The sequence below is a fragment of the Hippocampus comes genome, unplaced genomic scaffold (assembly GCF_001891065.2).
Source record: "Hippocampus comes isolate QL1 unplaced genomic scaffold, H_comes_QL1_v1.1 scaffold328, whole genome shotgun sequence".
Taxonomy (NCBI): domain Eukaryota; kingdom Metazoa; phylum Chordata; class Actinopteri; order Syngnathiformes; family Syngnathidae; genus Hippocampus; species Hippocampus comes.
The window spans coordinates 17,942-40,625 of NW_017841881.1; the positions used below are offsets into that span (position 1 = coordinate 17,942).

The 22,684-nt window shown below is 45.7% G+C and overlaps 5 protein-coding genes across 6 annotated transcripts in view; 1 reads left to right on the forward strand and 4 right to left on the reverse strand.

The window, feature by feature from the left end:
• Positions 1-161: 161 nt before the first annotated feature.
• Positions 162-3,698, reverse strand: rcc1l (RCC1 like). The gene is made up of 11 exons (XM_019859615.1): positions 3,551-3,698; positions 2,946-3,239; positions 2,749-2,878; positions 2,157-2,285; positions 1,906-1,972; positions 1,701-1,837; positions 1,429-1,610; positions 1,180-1,267; positions 770-943; positions 606-691; positions 162-246 (listed from the first exon to the last, which is right to left on the reverse strand). The coding sequence occupies exons 2-11, from the start codon at positions 3,228-3,230 to the stop codon at positions 169-171; spliced, it is 1,356 nt and encodes a 451-aa protein (XP_019715174.1). The 5' UTR covers positions 3,231-3,239; positions 3,551-3,698; the 3' UTR covers positions 162-168.
• An 870-nt stretch (positions 3,699-4,568) lies between these two features.
• Positions 4,569-6,181, forward strand: LOC109509767 (transmembrane protein 136-like). Its single transcript, XM_019859614.1, has 2 exons — positions 4,569-4,879; positions 5,224-6,181. Exons 1-2 carry the CDS (start codon positions 4,672-4,674, stop codon positions 5,760-5,762), a joined length of 747 nt encoding a protein of 248 aa, XP_019715173.1. The 5' UTR covers positions 4,569-4,671; the 3' UTR covers positions 5,763-6,181.
• A 230-nt stretch (positions 6,182-6,411) lies between these two features.
• On the reverse strand, positions 6,412-10,817 carry pigs (phosphatidylinositol glycan anchor biosynthesis, class S). The gene is made up of 12 exons (XM_019859613.1): positions 10,737-10,817; positions 9,882-10,021; positions 9,676-9,787; positions 9,423-9,512; positions 9,235-9,326; positions 8,833-9,073; positions 8,535-8,677; positions 8,255-8,369; positions 8,009-8,154; positions 7,500-7,597; positions 7,213-7,423; positions 6,412-6,731 (listed from the first exon to the last, which is right to left on the reverse strand). The coding sequence occupies exons 1-12, from the start codon at positions 10,753-10,755 to the stop codon at positions 6,453-6,455; spliced, it is 1,686 nt and encodes a 561-aa protein (XP_019715172.1). The 5' UTR covers positions 10,756-10,817; the 3' UTR covers positions 6,412-6,452.
• Positions 10,818-11,329: 512 nt separating this feature from the next.
• Positions 11,330-18,809, reverse strand: aldocb (aldolase C, fructose-bisphosphate, b). Of its 2 annotated transcripts, XR_002166999.1 has the most exons (10): positions 18,680-18,809; positions 14,883-14,999; positions 14,065-14,276; positions 13,516-13,570; positions 13,259-13,419; positions 12,899-12,982; positions 12,522-12,696; positions 12,238-12,437; positions 11,866-12,054; positions 11,330-11,835 (listed from the first exon to the last, which is right to left on the reverse strand). XR_002166999.1 is itself a non-coding variant. In XM_019859601.1 (9 exons), exons 2-9 carry the CDS (start codon positions 14,992-14,994, stop codon positions 11,962-11,964), a joined length of 1,092 nt encoding a protein of 363 aa, XP_019715160.1. In that variant the 5' UTR covers positions 14,995-14,999; positions 18,680-18,809; the 3' UTR covers positions 11,330-11,961. The 2 variants fall into 2 exon arrangements, 1 of the variants encoding a protein (XP_019715160.1); XM_019859601.1 differs by having other exon boundaries at positions 11,330-12,054.
• Positions 18,810-20,241: 1,432 nt separating this feature from the next.
• The window catches only part of rskrb (ribosomal protein S6 kinase related b), a 4,751-nt gene continuing 2,308 nt past the window's right edge, over positions 20,242-22,684 (reverse strand). The window contains exons 6-13 of the mRNA XM_019859600.1: positions 22,067-22,174; positions 21,885-21,925; positions 21,759-21,786; positions 21,481-21,570; positions 21,307-21,395; positions 21,110-21,220; positions 20,927-21,040; positions 20,242-20,798 (exon numbers count right to left, since the gene is read on the reverse strand). Coding sequence (XP_019715159.1) covers positions 20,628-20,798; positions 20,927-21,040; positions 21,110-21,220; positions 21,307-21,395; positions 21,481-21,570; positions 21,759-21,786; positions 21,885-21,925; positions 22,067-22,174 — 752 coding nt within the window. The 3' untranslated portion in view covers positions 20,242-20,627. The remainder of the gene's footprint in view (positions 20,799-20,926; positions 21,041-21,109; positions 21,221-21,306; positions 21,396-21,480; positions 21,571-21,758; positions 21,787-21,884; positions 21,926-22,066; positions 22,175-22,684) is intronic.

The following is a 22,684-nucleotide window of genomic DNA, read 5'->3' on the forward strand; positions in this document are numbered from 1 at the left end:
AATAACAATTTTTTTTAAAATAGGGGGTTTACTTTCCAAACGTCCGATGGTGCTTCAAGTGTTCATAAGAGTTCTTTTTCATGTTGGACCCGTCCCCCCAAGTCCCACCTCAGTGGATTTTGGTCGGCCCACCCCACAGCTAGCTTGAAGGCGCTCTTGCATTCCAACTCAGAGGAGGGACTTGACGAGCGCCACCATGTGGTCGACACCACACGCTACATCCACCACTTGACCGGGAACAGTCACCTGGACACAACACAGACACTTCCATGAAACATCATTATTCTGTGCAGTTTTTTTTTTCTTACTAAAATGTGTCATCTTTATTTTGTGTGTTAATTTTAGTGTGTTTTTTCCAAATACATGTAATATGTTTTATTAAATTAAAACACCGGTTACGAAGTATAAATGTAGGGGTCACGAACGATCCCATGAAAAATGAGCATGAATTATTTTGGGATTGCGAATTAAACTCTTTATTATTATCATTATTTGATTTATTGCACACAAAAAGGGTTTTTTTTTTGTTTTGTTTTTTTTAATTTATTTATGTATTTACTAATTGTGAACTTCATGCCCCCACTGTCCCCCGGCGTCTCCCTTACTCGCCACGGGAAGAACTGATCGTCCCTCTTCCCGATACCCAAACACCCTCGGAGGTTCTTCCCCCACACGAAGAGTTCGCCACGATCTGCAATCACCCAAAAAGCATCAAGCGAGTCGTTTACCCCAGGTTGCGGCGTCACATCGTAGGAAGCCGACAATTTACCCGTGACAGCGGCGAAGTGACCGAGGCCACATCGGAGCTTGCTGACAACGACGGAGGGGTTGAAGTCAGAGCGTCCGAACAGGGACGGGGGGATCATCTCGGGGGAGCCAGACTCTGATAGCGAGGGGCCTTTGCCCAGAATTCCGTAGCCCCATACAAACACTTCGCCTCGCTCTGAAACAAACAAACCAAAAAAAATGGCAAATAAGGTTTGCAAAAACAGCAAAATGCAATTGGTGGAGAAATTGCGTGCGGATACTGAAGATGCTGAACCGAAATGTGGTGAAGTGAATTCAATCGATGAAATAGAGAATGTCAAGACTTGGAGTTAGTTGAGAAGTGTGTGTGAGGGGGAAAAAAAAAGGACGCATTTTTTTTCCAAATATCTGTTTTAGTTTGGACAGACTAACCATTGAGGACAGCCACCTGTGTGCCTCCGCATGCAGCCTGCACCACCCGACCGCAGCCTGGCAGGGACAACCGACGAGGGGAGTTGATCTAGAAAGCAAAGGTGCAACCGTCAAACTTTGCCTAGCAACAAGTCACGAACATTATTAAAAAAAAAAAAAAAAAGATTCCCTAAAATACGGCAGCAACAAGTCACGAACATTATTAAAAAAAAAAAAAAAAAAGATTCCCTACAATCTGGTCGCGCTCACCTGGGTGGTGTCCGTGACGGAGGCCAGCTGAAGGTATTCAGAGTTTCCCCACCCGTACAGCTGTCCGTCGGCGGACACGGCCAGGCTGCAGTCTGCGTATGTGCTGACCTGCTGGACCTTCACCCCCGACAGCTCCCCCAGCACCTCGGTCGGGGTGGGGCACACCTTGTGGTGCCCCAGACCTGCAAGCACCAAATATCTTGAGAGTTCTCAATATGAGACAATGTGCAATAACCTGGACAGATATATATCTCGATATTAGACAAACAGACCCGTCTGTCCGTCCGCTCCCCACCCACAGGCGTAGACCCGCCCCGCCTCCGTCAGCAAGAGACTGTGGTCCTGTCCGCACGCCACCTGCACCACGCGGCCATCCACGCCCTCCATTTTGTGGATCGCGTGACTGCCGCTGTCAAGGCACGACCAAACGTCAGCTTGGAAACGCGGCCGGCGTTAGCGACGAGAACAACGACATACCCGTACACTTCGTCTTCCACGATATGTCGCCCACACTGGCCGTAAGCGTTGTTGCCCATACTGAACACTGAGAGGAACGCATGTCACGTGAAAGACAAACGGGGGGACACATTAACCCAATTAGAGATCATTTAAAAGCACAGTTTTACAAAGTATTCAAGCGGGACAGTCACTCCATTTAAAATGTCATCACTCTTCATTGAAATGATACGTATAAAGATTCAACCTCCCACACAGGGTTTGTGACTGACCTCCCTCGCGATCGGTGAGCACGAGCGTGTGCGCGCGCCCGCATGACACCTGCATCACGCGCGTTTTCTGCGGTTCACGCAGAGGCAGCTGTACGGGCGACGGCTCCAACACGTAATCGTAACTGTGATCTGAACACACACAAAATGGGATGACGCTGTTAGTCATCGGCGCAATATGAGGGATTCCGAGTCGAATTTAACAATTGAATTAACAATCGAATCAATAACACACCAAATAGAAAAATTATATCACAAATCCAAAATAAATAAAAGAGGAAATATAAATACAATCATTTTGAGCATCGTATCAGAAATTGAAATTATTACTTAAAAGAACATGAAAAATGAAAAGTGAGAAAAAAATATATCGTTATGACAAATATTTTTAAAACGGAATTTTGTGTATAGTTTGTAACAATAAATGATGTCATTTGAAAGAATATCTTCTACACAATTTTAAATACATAATTAAGAAAAAAATTATTAAATTACTGAAAGTTATTGAAATTATTGTACAATGAATACAGAATGAATACCTGCGCTAATACTACAACTACTACGAGGAATATTAATACTGTGCCATAAATCTTACGCCGGCTGCGCTGCGTGCGCTGAAAGCCGAGCTGCGAGTCCTTGTTGAGGCCGGCGCCCCACAGCTTGGTGACGTCTTTGGTGGAAGACGCCAGGAGGGTGAAGCCGTAACCGCAGGCGGCAGAGGAGATCTAAGAAAAATCACGTCATCATTTACTCAACTGCAGCTGGAGGCGGGACGCCTTTATGTGCTCCTACCTGGTCTTCGGTCTCCAGACGGTAAGGCGTGAGCTGGTACTTGCGTGGCTTTTTCCTGCCGCTGTCGGGAATCACAAAGCTGGGAATGCCCAGGGCTCCCGTGAAGCTGAAGCCCCACACGAACACTTTGTGCCTGGGCTTCCTGTGCTGGCCCACGTACTGGAAGACCGGACCGCCGGCGTCAGGTTTCTCCCGCGGGTTCGAGGCACTGCTGAACGCTGCGTGGCCGCAACAGGGGACTTGGAGTGCGGAGAGGAGGCGCCGTCGAGCACGTGGAAGGGACATAATGCTGAACTGCAATACATCAATTAACAACAACAATGGTCTGAGGCAATGAGACCTACTTTATATTTAATCATTTAAAAACACATTAAAAAATGACATGATTTAAAAAAAATACTCATTGATTAAAAAAAAAAAAAAAACATGTACACATACTCCCGAAGTCACACATAGTCTACACAATATAAAATCACATTCATACAAACACAAAGACCTGAAAGGACTTTAAATGTCGTGCTGCTAGCATGCTAGCAGACAGCAGAGTAATACGTACATGTGTTTCTTTGACACAAATATTCGCACACGAAACGCGATAAACCTACCTTCCACCGTTCGTGTGTTTCAGCGAGAAAGGAAAACGTTTAGAGATAAAAGGTTCCAAGTGTCATTCTCGTGTGTTTATACACCGGCATCTTCAACGCGGAAAGAAAATGTTTTTACTTCCGCTCTACGTTCTTCTTCGTCCGCTCTGTCATTGACTCGTGGTAGACAGAGGCGCACTTGTACGCCTCCTAACGTTTTACTACGAAATTACACAATGAATTCATGCAACAAATTCTACATTTGCAAATATTTTTTTAATTCAGTGCTGGTCCACAGTAATTAATATTATTCAATAAAAATTAAAGCATAATTAAATATTTGAGTTCAAAAATGTCCTTTTTTGTACATACACTCTATGTACACTCTTAATTTTGAAATATGTCAAATAAAAATGGAGAATATTTATATTATAGTAAAAATGAGATAAAGTATTAAATTAGGATTAGTAAATTATAGGCGGTACGGTGGGTTTTCTCCAGGTACTCCAGTTTCCTCCCACATTCCAAAAACATTAATTAGTGCAACACTCGAAATTGTCCATACGTTTGATTTGTGAACTGTTGTTTGTCTATGTGTTATCTAAAATAAATTAGAGTAGGGGGCCCAGGTGGAAGGGGTAGGAGGTAGTCAGATCTGAGGGGGGTGGGGGGGGCATCTCATCTGAGCTGGGCTGCACGTATCATGCGAGTCGGCAAGCAGACAGAGACAGTAATCCTTTAAGAGGATTACCTTTGGAAGAAGGCGAGTGAGGAGGTGCGCGGAGGTCCTTCCTGTCAGAAATATGATCATCTTCAAGCATTCTGATGCCATGATGGAAACTAACTGTTGGTGTCATGGTAAGAACCTTTTAAGTTGATCAATAATTACCTTCAATGTTACAAATCAAACTGCATGTCAGTCCCTGGCGTGTGCGTTGTGTGCGGTCAACTGTTGGAATATTTCTCTCGAGACCTTTCAAGCTAAATACAACTGAACTGTACTTGGGCAGTGATTCTTTCAGATACCACTAGAGGGAGCCTGTGTAGCACACTTTGAGTGTGACCTTTTTTGGGGTTTTGCCATAATGTTGCAATGAACCAGGCAAGATAAGAGTGAAATCCGTGACCATTTCAGTGCGTTGATGATGGCGGGGGCGGGCGCGGCGCTGCTGGAGGTTCTGTGCAGCCTGGCGGTCTGGTCGGGTCTCTACGCGTTGCTGTGTCGGATTTCGCCTCAGCGCGGGCCCGAGTGGAACTGTCGACTCGTCACGCTGACGCACGGCGTCGCCATTGTGATGTTGACGGCATACGTGGTCTTTGTGGACGGACCCTGGCCCCTCACACACGCAGGTCAGTCCGCGTTTGACTTTTTTTTTTTTTTTTTTTAAATCATAGTAATGCATTTTTTTGTATTCAGTTTATCAATAAGTAGAAGTCACAAATCGATCTGAAAGGCCATTTGTTCTACGACTTGTTGCTGGGTAGATTTTATTTTTCATTGTATGGTCACTTGTTGGCAGGCAGAATTTAGTTTTCCTTGCATGGACTCTTGTTGCCAGGTAGAATTAACTTTTTCAAGAGGCCACTTGTTGCTATGCAGAAATTCAAGTGCCACTACACGGACTGAGATGTGTTAGATGCATTTATTTAGCTGAATTATGAGTCTTTATTACATATAAATGTGTCATTCCCAGGCAGTGAGAACACGGCTCTGCAGACGTCCGCGCTGTGCGTCTGCCTGGGCTACTTCCTGTTCGACATGGCCTGGTGCGTACGCTTCGGCAGCGAGGGCGCCGTCATGCTGGGCCACCACGCGGCCAGCATCGTCGGCATCCTGCTGGCGCTGCTGACGGGCGTGTCGGCGTGCGAGACGTGCGCCGTCATCTTCGGCAGCGAGCTCACCAACCCTCTGCTGCAGGCCCGCTGGTTCCTGCGGCGGCTGGGGCGCTACGACAGCCTGTTGGGCGACGCCGTCGACCTGCTTTTCATCTTCCTCTTCGCCACCGTGCGGGTGGGCGTGGGCGCCGCCATGTTCTACTGCGAGCTGACCTCGCCTAGGACCACTGTGGTGATGAAGCTGGGCGGCGTAGTTATGTACGGGCTGGCGTGGGTCTTCATGGTGGACATCGGCAGGTTCGGATACAAGAAAACCCGGATGCGGTACAAACAGTGGCGGGAGAAGCGAAAAGATTCTGAGGTGGACAGATGTCATTCCGACAATAAGAACAAATAAAGGTGTTATGAGGATTTTCGCTGTGAAGAACCCCCGGAAATGGACAAAATGACCATAAAATGGCTCGTTCAAACAAAAATGGCAGACGTCATGTTCCTTTTATGGTATAGTTTCGCAAATCTTTTTGGTCGGCCGGAATGTAGGCTGAATTCTCTGAAATGTAAAATCGAGAAATGACTCAAAGGTTTCCACTTCAAACTAAAGTGTCCACAACATTTCTTATTAAAACACATTACAAACATTTATTTTTGTTTTTTTTAGATTAGTTCTCTTTTTTTCACCCCGCTAGGGTGCAACAGAACACATTCTTGGCATTTCAATTCATTTCGATGGAGCAAGATGATTTATGACACAACTGTGATGAACTAAACTCATCTCTCATGTCACCTTGTATAAAATAAATACAAATAAAATAAGGGCGTGAAAGGTTTGTTTTTTTTACTTTTTCAATAACTTCAAATATAAAAAACATTGTTTAGTAGTCCAGTAGTAGTGTTGAACAGTCGCAATGGGCACTCCTTAAAATTACTTCAAATCCCTGATGCAGAAAATAACACAATGCTTTGTTGCCCTTTAAAATGCATGTACAGTACCTGCAGTTTTGTTTTTGTTTTTTTTTTTTGTTTTTGTTTTTTTTTAATTTTTGCATGGGGGGGGGGATCAACTAAAAAGGTAGCAATTCTCACCGCTTTAGTCCTTCTTGGCCTGCTTGTCCCTGCGCCTCTGGTGCACCTCCGACATAATTTGGAGCAGCGCCAGCACGAGGGGAACGCAAATGGGCACGAAGAGCGGGATGTAGATGGCAAACTTCTGGTCGTTGGGGAAGTAGAGCAGGTGCAGCAGCGATGGGTCGAAGAAGGCCCGCTCAGACGCCAGGATGGCTTCTTTGCTGTACTGCAGGGCGAAGGCCAGGTTGCCCGACTCCAGCTCGGCCGTAGCCAGCTGCAGCGAAGCAATCGCGCTCGACACCTGCGCGAAACACAGACCAAGAAAGTTGGATTTTCTTTTTTTTCTCGAAAATTTGGTGTTTCTTTTCCAGAAGAAAAAAAAAATCCAGATATGCTGGAGAAAATATTGCAGTCTTATGTGAGTAATGCTGTGTTTTTTAGAAAAACTTTATACAGTCAACAGTCATATTTTTTAAGTAAAAAAAATAAAAAGAAAAAAGAAAATTGAAAATAAATTTTCTCAAAAATATAAAACTTTTTTTTTAAATCAAAAAGGTCCCCAAACTTGTCTCAAAAGCTTTTCTTTAAAAAAAAAAACAAATCTTCATTTATTTCCCTCCAAAATACCTGCTTAAAAAAATAGTGAAGTGACTATAATGCATAATATCTTTCGCCTTTCTTTCCCTTTTTTTGTGGACTTTTTTTGGTCAACATTTTTTTTCTCTGAAAAAGGACTGTCCTCTCGAAAATTCACATGTACGACCAACGCGCTAGAGTCCGACCTGCTGTGCGATGTTGTCGTTGATGACGATGTTGTCGATCTGGTCCAGCAGCTGTGCCAGGGACGTGATGGTGGTGGTCGCCGTGGCAACATTCTCCACGCTGCGACTCCACATGAGGCGGTCCAGCTCCCAGTCCGACAGGCCCGAGCTGCCGGGCGGCGCCACCAAAAATCCGGCTCGAGGCGCCGAGGGATGCACGCCCAGCAACAGACTGTTTGGGGAGGAGATTTATCGAATGATGTTACAGAAAAACACAAAGTCATTCTTTTTACGATGCGAGATGGTACCGTAGCTGTGCGAGGAAGACGCCCATCACTTCGGCCATGTTGATGTTGACGTCGACAGCCTCTCCATTCGCTTCATAGAAGCCATTCACGTTGTAAACCTCGGAAAACAGACCGATATGAATCACTGCACACGACATTGTGGAGTGACAAAGTTTGACATATGGGAGAAAAAAAAAGTCTGTTTTCAAAGTTTGCATACTTTCAAAATACAGATGAAAAAAGTCAAGTATTTCTCAAAAAGCAGAGCTTTTTTTTTTTTTTTTTTTTGCAAAAACCGAATAGTGGGAAATAACTTGGATTAAAAAAAAAAACAATATAGTTTTTGAAAAAAAAAAATAAAAACGGTACAACTTTTTAGATGCAGGCAAGTTGAAAAATTTCAAGAAAAAAATTACTTGAGGTGAAAAGTCCAAAATTCAAGTAAAGAAAATGCATAGAGTGGAGTCAGTGTATATTTATATAAAGGTCCCAGCCGGCTGTCAACGTTGCCACCGCAAGTCATCTCTCACCATGATTCCGCCCCATCGCGGCGAGTGAAAGGCGTTGGAGGCGACCTGTCGCTTCTGGTGATCGAGGATGCGGAGCGGCGAGTGTTGGGGGTCGGGCACGTACAGCAGGAAGTTGAGCAGCGCGTTGGATGAGGCGGCGTTAGAGCCTGGCCGCAGAAGAAATCAACAGAAGGAACCGCAACGGTCATTTTGACGCATTCGGAAGGAAAAATCGGATGCCTGGCAAGTGACCGGTCGTTGAGTTACCCAGTCGAGCCTCCACGGGGTTGATGACGTGCGCGAGGCTCTCTACGCTTAGCGTGTATGCGTCGTGGCTGGCGTCAAATTGGGCGTTGACGCCCAGCATGGTGTAGTGCAGCATCTGCGCATTAGAAAGTCATAACCAGAAACATATGATTGCGGTCCATTGACAAGTGTTTTGATTATTACATACAATGCTAAATTTAAAACACAAACGTTCAATTCATGAAATTATATAAAATTATAAAAATAAGTGATCCTTGATTCTACCAAACATGTCGGTCACCTGCGAGTCGACGCTAAAGTTCGCCACGGGGCTTAGCTTGGAGAGCAGCGGTTGGACGTAGGTGCGCACGGCGCCCTCTATGTCCCAATGCAGTCGGTGCCACTTGGGGTCGGGATTCAGCAGGCTGAAGGTGATCTCGTAACCTATAAGACAGGTGGCAAACAGTAAACATTGTGCCCCGTGAGTTTCGCCGAGCAACAACGTGATGGCAAACATCACATGACCCAGGAATTCAGTCAATGTGATTTTTATTTTTTTTTATATGGGCTGCGTGTATAAAGGGTGCAGTGCTCCTAACCCGGACTGGACTTGAATGATCTCATGCTGTCAGCTTTGCGTTGCGGGCTTCCGGGGCTCAGTCGCACTCTGTCGCCGAGGGCGGCCGTGATGTCGTGGTGGCTGAACGACATCACCTGCAGCACCTCCTTCACCCGCGGCTCGACGGCGGCCAGCACTTGGTCCAGCGTCTTGGCCGCCTTCGTCTCAGCCGCCACGCGCAGCAAGGCCGTCCGCCGCTGGCCGACGTACACGTCCACGTCCTGTTAGCGGCAGGGAATCGTGTCAATTGACCGATTATTTTCTTCTCGAAAATGTCGTACTTGTTCTTGGTGCTATATGACTCCAATCATTCATTGTCTGAAATGAATCCAAGAGATCAACGCGACCACTATCATCAGGTCATATATACGCAAGTTTGAACCTGAGGCAGGAGCGAAGAAGATTCTGGGATTACGTAGACCACCAACGAGCCACACGGACTCTCGCTGAGCGTATGCAGGGAAAGATCGGTCGCTACAGCGAGAGGAGACACAAAAGGATCGGACAATATGTTAAAATCCAAAGAGCACCCGACGCAAGCGAGTGAGGCGAGTAAACTGTGAAACTGACCCACAGCACTAGGCTGGCTCAAGGCGTCCTCCTCCATGATTGTTGCTGTGCGATAACGTGTCTCATATCTGTAAGTTAAAGAAGTCTCTCCTGGAATATAATGAAAACATGAAACAACACTTTGCCGACACTTTTAAGTGGTGCCGCAAGTTTGGAATTTGATCGAGCAGAAATTTAGCAGCAGTTTGTGCAGACAGTGAAACCACCTAATTGCCTTCGGAACGTCTGCCGAAGACGCACCGTAGTAACTTACCGTTAATGTCGTGGTCCTCATCCTGCGTGTGTGTCACGGTGATCTTCTTCTGCTGTTCCGGTGTCAGCGTCCCGCGTGCAAACACCACCTCCACGTCAGCACTCAGAAGAAGCTGCGACCGCGTACAAGGAGAAGAAGAAGGAGGCACGTTTTAAAAGGCGGAAACGAGGCAGAGGAAGAGGTGCAAGCGGAGCACAAATGATGACCTGCAGCTTCGCCAGTTCTTGAATTTGAGTCACGGGCAACCAGGCGCGGTACGTGGTAGTGGTCCGCCACCACAGGGGGATTCCCACGAGGATGACAACGGCCGCGATAGACATGGTGGCGAGCCGCGCGCGCCTCCTCTCTGAAAAATGAACGTGTCGTTTTATGACTACATTTTGAGGATTGTTGAAAGAAAGCTAACTCGATATTATCAGCAAGTTAGCCCTAATTGCAAAATGGCAGCAAAGCACTTCAACTGAAGATCATTCAGCATCAACGCTCTGCATCCAGCAGAGACATTACATGAACCCATGTTACATAATCAACTATGACAACAGTGGCTTTCTACAGCCATTCTAAAGCGTATCCTCACGTGTATGCACTGCTCCCAATTAACAACCAAGAGTGGAGCTGGTTTACAACGACATGGTCAGTGTTGAAAAAAATAGGGGAATATATTTCGATTATATTCTGTCCAAGTTTAAGCAATAAAGAAAATCGCATATAGGGAGGAAAAAAAAAGGAATAAAGCTTCTTTTCAACAATGAAATTGTCAATTACTTGATGGTTTATTGAAGGGGAAATCATCTGTTAAAATTCGGAATGGGATTTCCATGAAAACAACCGCAGATTTTATTTTAAAGTCATGTTACCCAGTCCTACCTCCAGCAAGTTATTGAATGTAGAATGTGACATTAGAAAAAAGATAGCTTTTGGTTTCATACGTTTCCCTTCACTGCTGGGCTAACAGTAGCCAAGCAAAGATTTCATTAGGACGCGACCACCACAGGTAGTTATAGTCACCAACAGAAAGTAAATGGAAAGGAAAAATCGAGCACTACTCTGCAAGTACTCACCCACTTCCGCGGTGGCCATTTCTGCTATTGAAACGGGACATTGACGTCACGCATCACGTGATCATTTTTGAGACGTCACTGAGCCAAGCGGATTGACGACAGCACACGACAATTTACGGCCAAAGACTGCCCGTTTCTTGAAGGCATATTAAAAAAAAAATATATATATATATATATATAAATAAATAAACCCTCACACACACTTGGGAGATTTTTTTAAATCTTCATGTAAGACGGTGGCTTTAATAATTTAAATTACTAGGACTGGTACACATTTTACTTGAGCACAAATGAACAAAAATGTTTTGTATTTTTTTTTAAATAATTATTGGCTTGACTGGCATTTTCAGTTGTTTTATGGTTCTTAGAAAAACTACTTTGCATTGCAATGCAATGCATTGACAGCATTTTTATAGTACACCACCTACATTCTGAAGTAATAGGTCCACCCATTTCACTTACAAAACAGGACAGTCACTTTAAAATTAAACAATTACTCAGTTGAATAACTTGCCTTCTACCGTACAAAGTTGCAGCAACGTGTAAAAAATATATAATGAAGACGACAAGAAAAATACACGCAGACATACCTCGACTTTTTGTTTAATATAGTTTATTTGTTTTCACTATTTGACACAGCCAGTGCTTCAAGAACATTATTAACAACACAAACGTCACAGTTGATCCAATACAGCAGTGAGTGACTCCCCAGAAGCAAATCATCATAATGAACCTCTTTCCAATCCTGGGGGTAGAGGAATGTCACACAATATTGACAGCGTCGCACAACCGTATACATTAAATCTGTGTAATTTAAAGCGAACATGGACACACACGCACACACACACAAAGTTGATTGGTTAGTGGCGGCTTGTAAGTGGAGTCCCTTGTGTCTTTTCAGACCTCCTCAATGTCACCTTGTTGAGTCTCACACGCATCCCAAACAAGGAGACAAAAGCCTATTTCTTTTTAGTTTTTTTTTTTTTGGGGTCCTTTCCACCCAAAATATTTTCAACTGTTTTGATTTGTTCGATCATAAAAATACAACAGCTCCCTTTCGGTGTGCTCCTTTGCTTTTAAACACCTAAAGTTTTAATCACTGTGATGAAGTTCAGTCGACAGCGCAGGCCAGTGATGCATGAATGGAGGAAGTGCGTGGGGAGGAAGGGTTTCAGGTTTTAATAGCAGAGCAGATATAAGTCTAACTAGGTCACGTGATTCCTTTTTAGTAGGCGTGATTGGCCACGTAGAGGGACTGTCCTGCCGCACCGCCGCTGCCGGAGGTCTCGTACTTGCCCAGGGCGGCCAAGCCGTTAGCCTGAAAAACAAGAAATGACATGCGTCAAAAGAGCCGGTCAAGGGATTTCATAAAAAGTCCCAATTTGACAGCCAGTGTTTGGATCGGTGGCTTTGGCGGGCCTGGAAACACACTTGGGGAGTTTCATTTCATTTACACAGCTCAAGTTTTTGTGAGCTGCCCCATTCTGAGAACGTCATCCACCTCGGCACGCTTGATGAATTCCTCGGTGGCGGCCTTCTCGTTGCTGAGTTCCCCTTTCCATGCCTGAAGGGCCGAGGCCTGCAGGGCGCGGCCGTAGGAGAAGGTGAGCGCCCAGGGCTTGGCCAGGGGGCAGGTATTGATGGCGTTGAGGTTGACACTGGCCTCCTCCTCGGACTGGCCGCCCGACAGGAAGGTGACGCCTAAAAAAAAAAAGGACCGACGACAAATAGTGAGCGGCAAGACCTCCGCGCCGGCAATGATGCAAAAGTCCGCCGCGTCCTCACCGGTGACGGCGGGTGGCACGGTGCGCCGCAGGGCGGTGACGGTTGCCATGGCGATCTCCTCGCCGCTGTACTTGCTGGGGCAGGCGTGTCCGGCGGTGACCATGTTGGGCTTGAGCAGCGTGCCCTCCAGGTAAACGTGGTGGTCCGACAGAGCCTTGTACACGGCGGCGAGGACCTGCAGGTGGTCGGGCACGCGTGGTCATGCGCAGATATGTTGGGGGTGCGCATCTCGCCAATAAAAGACAATTTGATATGCGTCTCGAGATATGGGGTGAGATATACATTTTAATAGACAACGATTCCATTGGACGCGCTCACATTTTTTTCCATCAAAATTGATTTTCCGATTCAAATTAGGAAATTTCTTTGGCAATTACCTTCTCGGTGACGTACTGACAGCGCTTCAGGTCATGATCGCCGTCGGGGAGGATCTCTGGCTCCACAATAGGAACGATGCCGTTCTGCAATTAAAGGCAAACGTGACTGGAAATTGCAAATGTGAAAACTCTCGATGGTGAAACAATCGACACCGTTATCAGAACGACTGGCAGCGACGGCGGCATGAAACTATCTGACTGTAAGCGTCCGCCATCACAATCTGGCGTTCTAAACTAGAGTCGGCCCTGGTCATGTCTCTTTTGTGCTGAAAGCAATTGTTGTTGTCTAAATCATGCAGTCACAAAAACACCAATTCCACCGCCCCTAAAAAAATTAAATAAAATTAAAAAAACACCAACCTGCTGGCAAATGCTAGCATAGCGTGCGAGCACGTTGGCGTTCTCAAAGATGGCTAGCTCGGAGGGCGTGGTCTCGCTGATCTTCAGCACGCAGCGCCACTTGGCGAAGTCAGCGCCGTCCTTCTTGTACTGGGCGCAGCGCTCCGACAGACCGTCCAGACCTGTGACACAGAAAAGATTCGACTCGGCAAGTCAAAGAACTGAAGACTTTGGATCACGGTGTGTCTGTGTGATGCGCCGCAGGTCGCCGCCCCAACCTTGAGTGGTGGTCTCGCCATTGGTTCCGGCGAGGGGAACAACACCTTTGTCCACCTGCAAAACAAACAAAAAAAAAAAAAAGTCACTTTTGTTCACAGGTGTGGAAACTGTGCCCGAGGGCCACATATAATTTTAATTTACATTAATAAAATTCACCATTTTACACACTTCACATTTTATTTGCTCAAATGTGGCCCTTCAAATAAAAAATGAAATACCTGTGTCATTTTTCATTATTATTTAGAACAAATCAATTATTTTTAATTCACAGACTAAATTTGAATGAAGCATTTTTTGGCAAATAAACAATGCAACAAATATTACAGGGGCCAAATGAGATCGATGTGACGAACAGACTCCTCTTGAAACCAGACCTCGTGTTGACACAACACGGTGAGAGAGTTTGTGTGTGTGTGTGTGTGTGTGTGTGTGTGTGTGTGTGTGTGTGTGTCCCTAAACATGCAGAGTGTGCGTTTCCCCTTCAAGAGTCGACCCACGGAAAGACAAAATGGACAAAAATAGCGCCTGCGCCCATTTTGAGCGCGCACCTTGATGCCGACGACAATGCCGCGGTCCTTGATGAGCTTGGAGAAGGGCGTGCCGTCGTCGGTGCTCTGGTAGAGCGTCTCGTGGAAGAAGATGACGCCGCCGATGCAGCTGTCGATGCGCTCGTCGGCCGTGAACAGCAGCTGGCGGTAGCGCCGGCGGTTCTCCTCCGTGTTGTCCACGCCGATGGGGGTGAAGCGCTTCGCCATGCTGCCTGGAAGCGACGCGACGCACACACACACACCCCGGTGACTACTGAGCGAGCGCCCCCGTGGCACTTGGATGCAATTTAATCGCCTTTTTAACCAGTCGTGCTCAAACCCTATTGACAGCACATGCTACGTTTTATGTTTAGGTGTCTTCAGTGTCGTACTACATTCTGCCCCTGCGTGTCCTCCACATGGTGTCCATAGTTTACAACTACCCGAACATTTACGCTAGTTTCCAATAGCCCATGTATGGCATTTCGCTTGATATGTTAGCATCAAGCTAGTGGACTTTTGTTGGCCAAATTGATACGTTTGGTGTTTAATTCTATTGCTTTGTTAGTTTTACAGTAGCAGGGTGGTTCAAAAAGTACGACTGTCAAATTGTGAATTTGATCAACAGACAATGTATAAAAAGAGTATGTATGAAGATTGTCATGCAGTACTAATTAGCATGATTATAAATTAAAAAAGACTATGAATTTGAAGTCCCGCGTTTTGACATTTTCCATTCCGCTTGTTTTTTAATGGCTGTTGTTGCCATGAAATCGCAAAACTTGATGCAGGTATAGCATCGACGCTAACGTTTTAAAACCATAACAACCAAAGCATACCGGTGGACTCATCGGCAGCCAGGATGCCCTTGCCGGGGGCCACGATCCTCAGGGCGATGTCCTGCAGCTCCTTCTTTTGGGCAGGAGTCAGTGCGGGGAACTGGTGAGTCATGGTGGCTGAAAACAAACACACAGGACGCAGGGGAAGGTCAAGGACTTGATCCTCAACAGCTTTATCTCACCAATCCAATATGGCCGCCGCGGCGCCAGCTGCTCTAACCGAACTGAGCGTTCCCCAAAAGGCCACTTTTGACACACCGTCTGGTTGGAGCCAGCAAGCAGTCGGGACGTGCCGGCGAGCACGCTTTCCATCCCGTCATCGCTCGCCTCTCACCGCTTGTCCCCGCTGTAAATAATTGATTACATAAGCGCTCTGCTGCACAAGCAGACCGAGGTGGAGCCATTATGTAACGAGATGCTGCCGGGCTCGCCGAGCTCTCCTCAGCAACGGCGCCAACTGACTGTCTCCCCCCACACCATTCATTCAATCTTATTTGCTCTTTCATTTCACTTTCACGCCGCTTATTGTAAAGGAGGTCGCTGATAACACCCAAGCATTTGGAATCGAGATGGAGGCAGCAAACTTCGCAACGAAAGTGTGAAAGTACAGTCACTGTTAGCTAAAGTCTATCGTAAAACTTAACACAAGAGGAAAATTTACAGGCCGAGTATTTGAAGAAAACAACTGTGTTAGACGAACGTCTCCTAGCTTAATGCTATCATGAGCTAAAAATGGTTGTATTCTTTAAATACTTTTCAATTATGTTATTCCTGTATATATTTATAAATTACTACAACGTAGAGTGAAATTTTTGTTTTTTTAAAACAAGTTAAACATTTGTGGGGGGAGGGGCTTGGGTTTCTGGAACGGATTAAAGGCATTTCCATTTGTTTCAATGGAGATAGCTAATTTGAGAGGTGAGTGATTTGAGTTACAGGGAAAAGGCATGGTCACAGATGAAATTAAACTCTTAATTCAGGGGACCACACTAAAACGTCTGCTACACGTTTGAAGAGGCGTGTGTCGCAATTCATGCGAGTACGTGCTCATTTTACACCGGGCATAATAGAATTAAACAAAACAGCTCAAAATAAACCACAGTCTAAATGTAAAAAAAAATATGTTTTTTTTTTTTTTTTTTTTTTTTTACAGTATTGTACCTAAGCAAAGCTTTTACTTTACTTGATTCCGTTTGTTATTCAGTGGATAGCTTCTCTTTTCCCTGTCCAGACTGCTAACAACGTTAACACTTGTGCTCGAGTTTGGACTATTTTCCAGTCCAGTCAACTTCCACATGGAGTTCCACACAGAGGGGCGCATTCATGTGAAAACAATGAGCCGAGCAGCACAAAAAGAACCGTGCGCACCGACGGGTTGACAAAGTGAGTCGGGCCTGGAGGCCGGCCAAAGGGCCCTGCTTGCTAATCCTCGGCTTAGGGAGCGTTGTGAGGTAACAACACATGCAGGTGAACGCGAAGAGGTCGCAGCCGCGTGTTTACACTCGATAAAAGGCGAACAAAAGGCGGCGTTCGCCCAGAGGAAGCGCACGCTCAGCAAATAGTGGCCATCTTTTGTCAAGCATGGAGTCGTGTATGCGCTCAAAGGGGTTGGCAAAAATCTTTTGCAATTTCCAAACGCAACCGAGAAGTTAACAGTGACAATTCCAAGCCGTGATTGCGGCGGCCAATATGACGGTTGCCGACTTATTGTTCGATGTCGGGCATGGTTCCTCGAGATTTTGTCAGATGTCCGGTTATGACAGGTGTGCTAAGGTGAAACTAGTTTCAGGGGCTAATTTTGAATTTGTTTTATATTTTTTACTTTTAAGGGGGCACTACTGGAAGGCTAATTTTGAATTTTTATATTTTTTACTTTTAAGGGGGCACTACTGGGAGAGCTTTCAGGGCATCGCATGGACACACAAGGAAAAAAAAAAACCCCAACAACAATGTGTGACTTCTTTGAGACCTCTAAAATATTTGTACAATTTTCCACGAGAAAACATGCAGTAAATTCCAAGAATGTGTGAGCTCTCAGGGAAAAGACCTTCAATGTCATGATATAAACAAGCCACACGACGCGGGGCCATCCGCAGCGTCACGAGAGGAGTGGGGCGGGGGGTGGGGGGACCGCCGGTCGCAGCCTGTTGCACAGCGCTTAGTCGCCATTTCTGCACTGCGACATCGACAGTGGTCTCCTCCTCACCCCCGCCACACTGTGACATCACCTTAACAGAAAATAATGCTTAAATGAACTAGAAAAAAAATTCTGCCATGGATCGACAATCGCACACACCTTCGGCAAATGTCTTTTAAGATGTATCATTTGCTTCAAAGTGTTCAGAAAATCAACATCTTAAACCAACAAAATGGTGGATCTACCAACCTTGTGAGATATTTGTTAAGAAGGAACCGATTTTGTGACCACTGAGTCATTGTGTTTTGTAGCAAAACGGGGCAAAATGGCGTGCAATACGTTGTCGAGACCAGTGGGGGCGCTGCTGATTCACCAGTCCGCTAGTTTGCTGACTAAAGAAATTGAACATGGAAATGTATTGCTAAAGTAACCCATGGTGTATTGGGCCTTGTTTTGGGAGGCAAAGTGTCTCTCTCTCACACACACACACTCACACACACACACACACACACACACACAATTAATTCTGAAGCAATGACTTGTGAGCGGATCTTTCAAAATGGCCGCCTGTGTCGCCATATTGTCTCAGCAATCATCAGGAAGGGGCAGGTGATTTAATAGCCCCTTTTATACAGCTCATAGTGGGCTCAGACAACTTTTCCAAATTTATCGTCACACAGTATCCAGTAATAAGGTTTTTTTGTTTTTACCTGTTTGTAAATTGCTTTAGAAAGAATGCAAGTCACTTCAGGCTTTGTGTCATTTAAGAAAATCTTTAGCTCACACTGATTAGAATAATTCATCGAGAAATAAAGTCTTAATATTACCAGATAATAAGCTACAATTTTTTAAAGAGATTTTCAAGAGATACAAAGCCACAATGTTACCAGATCCATTTTTGGACAAACATTAATAGCATTATCAGAATGCAGACTAAGTTATATTTTATCAAGGTGAAGAAAAGTCTCAGAAAAGAAAGGCAGTCAAAACAGAAGAAACTAATAATATTTGCAAAATAAGTGCCCTACTCTTTCAAGAAGAGTTAAATTAACGAGGAAATGCATGACAATGACTCAAATTTGTTGAAATGGGGGGAATCGAATTTTATGAATTCATTAAAACGCCATCTATAATTACAATTGCTCTTTTATACAATTATTTATCGCATCACCAATTCTTAACACTGAAATGAATAGCATTTGTATTCGTTGTGCAGTATGGGAAAGTACAGGATGTGCAGTTGGCCCCGCCCCCGCTCCACCAAGGATGTCTACGTGCTCGGGAACAGCTACACGCTCACGCGCACGCCATCCCTTTCTCGTGTACATCAAACGTGCACGCGCGGACACACACGAGCACTAGTATAGCTGGACCAACACTAGCGAGCACGCGCACCTTGTTTACGACGACGCAACAGGCTGCCTGGTCATCCTTGAAGGTCATCTCGTTTTCGCCCTAGTGCGATGGTGCGCACACACCAAACGTTTCGTCAACAGATATTGACTCGTATTGACACACGGAGACATTTTTGTGAGGGTTGTCGCTAGAGGATTCACAGTAGAAAAGCTAAGCTAGGTAGGATGAAGGTGCAGCATCACGACGGGGGGGAACAAAATGGCGCTTCACCGCTGTGGTCAGATAGATATGTCGTTTCCTTTACCTGGCTTGTGGGAGGACGTGCGAAGTTAAGAGAAGAGGTCGACGGTGGAGGATGCCGAGCTTCAGTGCGGAAACCGACTGAGCTGCAGAGCGACGTGACGCTTTACAAAACCCTCGGGAAGCTGGGAAGGGGCGGGGCGGAGAGGGCACTGCGTCATAACGGAGGCAGGAAGGTAGCTAGTGCGCATGAGCAGCGGAGCATCGTCCATCAATGGGGTGGGTGGGGAAGTTGACTTCTTCGGGAAGCTATGCGCTATGAGACCTTTTCAAAATGTAGTACAAACTACGGTCTATTTAACACCGGGGCAATTTAATAAATACCAGCACATTAAGTAGTTTTATACAAATAAAATACGTACATACGGCATTTTTATTGACTCTGAGCACGTGTGTTGGATTGGTTGTTTTATTGTGGCGCACAACTGCATTGCGTCACAAGCATAGCTGTTCCTAATGTTTTGGCTCACGAGACTGTCTAAATAAATTCACCATGACACAGTCTTAAATCCAGGCATCTTGTTTTTCCCATTTTCACGAGTGATAGATGCCTTTTGTGTTAGCTTCAATGGCTGAATGCCACCTATAACAGCAACCAACACATTACCTCTGCTTTCATTCATTTGAATATAGGCAACTCTACTAGTTTGGTAGGTGATTTTTGTCCCCTCTTGTTTTCTGAAAATGTTCACAACGATATGTAAAGTGATTTGAGAGATGATGTTGTGAAAAAATATTTTGTATTCCAGAGACAGAACGTTTGCACTGGATGTCAGCGTGCAGGGTTGAATCTAATCTTTCCGCCCACATGTCATCAGAGTGACTGCGTTGGGCAACGACTGGTGTGTCAACCCGCATGTTGAAATGTGCTCCAATCAGGCGTTTCTCACAATCCCAATGACAAAAGCAGCAGAGTAAGATCATTTAATGTTCAAAAAGACATGTAAACATATGAAACTCTCTTGGAAATTTTATATCGAGGGGACTTTGGTTTTAAAGCGTGTCTGTGTGTGTGTATATATAGAAGCATTCTTGTAACAAAACAAAATTCAGGATCACTCGTGGGGCATTCGGGTACATACAGGAGGCAGCAATACAAAATGCTCTTTATCCGATGTATATACAGTGGTGTGAGTCAATATCATTCAGGAAAACAGGTTTCTTTGCACAAGTGACTACACACACAAATAAAACAAAACAGGGCGCATTGTCTTCAGCTAGCGTGACCTTTCTTTACGTAACCACAGTTGCAGCATATCGACAGGCAGCGTTGAAGTCCACAAACAATAGCGTTTCTTTGTGCAAACACAAAAGGTTTGGAAAAGTTCTCTTTGAGTGCTCTCAGTGCATGAAGTATCGTGCTCAGGAAGGCGCTACTAAATGCTGCGTGTTGTACGAGGGACTCCTCAAATTCATGCATTTACATCAGGATATTTGTAGTGGGAGTTTCTTTGTGGGAGCATGTTGAAGCCCCCATAAAGCAGGTTCATTCAGGAGTCATTTGGGCAAATGACATTGTAAATTCACACATTTAGACCAGGATATTTGTAGTTGATTTTTTTTCCCTTTCTTCAGTTTACAGGCATGTTGAAGCCCCCATAAAGAAGGTTCATTCAGGAGTCATTTGGGCAAATGACATTGCCTGAGTTCATCCAAGTCGGAGGCCTGGAATTTGCTTCAAAATGGCTGCTTCAAATATGTCCTCCTGACTTCCCATTGAATTTCAGACATGGGTCCCTGACATTCTTTCTGCAGATCGGGTCAGCGGTCCAGTTCAGCATGTAACATTGTGAAAGGGTAAACCTGAAAGTGAGTGTAGCGTACGGCCACACAGTAAACAACAATGGAGGACATACGGCCATTGTAGGTATGGACCAGCCATTTTGTCAAGAGAAGCCTTGGGAAGTCTGTACCGTACTGTTGCAAGCTGTCATGATTGTTGGCGTTCAGAGTCAAACAAACACCTCCCGACGCGGGGCGGCTCCCTGCAGCTGCGCGTCAGGCGTGTTCGGCGGACTAAGTATTGAGTCGTAATCGAAGCCGTTGAACGGCTGCAGTGAAAGCGCGAGGCCTCGGCGGGCTTTGGCGGCACGGTCGGGGCGCTCCCTCAGCTCCAGAATCACCTGCGATAGAGGGGCCGTTATTCGCAGATTTTGCTATCCGTTGCAGGGCTCGCCGTGTTGCAACGCAACCATTCAGGAAAATTCATAGACCATGAGGCGTGTGAGTCCCCCGTTTGGCGTTCAGTTACCTCCACAGGGTGGCGCTGCAGCAGGTTTTGGTCAAAGCTGAGTCCACGGAAGAAGGTCTGGCGTTGGAAGCGATCCAGGGTGCGAAGTCGGCGTGCGGGCATTTTGCACAGCAGCTGCACAGAGAAACGGCATGAATGTGTCAATAGCCCAGGAGGGAGGCGCCGCTTAGCAATTGCACTCACCTCTGTGATGAGCATGGCCAGAGGGGGGCTCAGGCTGAGGGGCATTTCGTAGGGAAAAGACCTCACCCTCCTCAGCATGCCACAGTGGTCCTGCTCTGGAGGCAGGGGGAACTGAGGAGAAATTCGTACTGAACATCAAGCATCAACACCATTCCGAATAATTCTCTGACCAGAATGGAAAGTCATTCTCTGATCACCTTGCCGGTAGCCAACGAGAAGAGCAGGATTCCCAGCGACCACCAATCGGCCGCGTGATTGTAGGGACCGCCGCTAAGCACCTCGGGGGCTGCGGTGCGGACAGAGCGCGCTCACAACAATGCCCTTAAATTCATCATTCATGGAATTAAACAACGTGCCGGAATGTTCCTCACCCATGTATTGAATGGTACCGCAGATGGTGAAAGCCCGCCCTCCTCGCTCCAAGCGACGGGACAAACCAAAGTCTGCCAGACGGAGATGTCCTGGAACGTACCATTAATCCAAATGAATCATTAAAGTGGACACACACGTTTTTATTTGTTTTTTTTTTTAACTTTCCATTCGTCATTCTTATCGATGAGTACTGAGCGGATGTCAGGATGTTCTCTGAAAGATTCTGGACATTTATAAAACAGCACATGGCTGCCCTCTGCTGGGCATGTTGACTTACCACTATCTGTCAGCAGGATATTCTCCATCTGGAAGGAAATGAGAGATATGTAACATTTATCAATCCGCTTTCTATTGCGTTTCTCCTCACTAGGGTGGCTGATGTGCTGGCAAAAAAAAAGAATACCTTCACATCTCTGTGAATGACACCAAAATCGTGAAGAAATCCTGATAGGACAAAAAAAAAAAAAAAGAGCAAAAATGAACAAACTTGTTCCACATTCAGCGTCTCACCAAGCGAGCTGCCGTTTGCCTTAATTGGTTGACCGTCATTATGATGACGACTCCAAACGTGAATTATGAGCTCACCCAGCGCGCAGCCCAGCTCGGCGGCAAACACCCGCACCGTGTCTTCGGCGAAGAGTCCGATCATCTGCCAGTAAGTGTACAGGTCGCCGGTGCCGCAGTAGTCGCACACTAGAATGCAAAAGACATCGGGGAATGGCAATTGGCAACCCCTTGACTCACCCTCCCCCGCAAATTTTGGGGGTCATTATTTATTGATTTATTGACAATGATATGTTTTTGTGGATTTGGAATGATATGCAGGACAAACGTAGTACCCCGATAATATCAAAATTTGACTAACTGTATGATCGCACGATAGCAATCATATGACACGTCTCACTGCCATCTGCATACACTCTGCTCGTTTGTGCGTTATGGATGTGCGGTGATTCCCTCAACCAAGCACAAAAGTGTGGGGGATAGCGGAGGCGGGTGGGTTTGCTCAAGTCCAGAGGGCCAGTGTATCTGCTCATTTTCACAGAGTGGGTGTGCGGGCAGCAAAGCAAAATAGGTCACACGATCTGAGTCACTGGATCACTGAAGTGTTTCTTTTATCAAATAGCTAAATTTCTCTGGTTTTTGGTTAAAAACAAATGTTTTTGGTGAAACAGCTGATTACGACTACAACGGTGGGGCTTA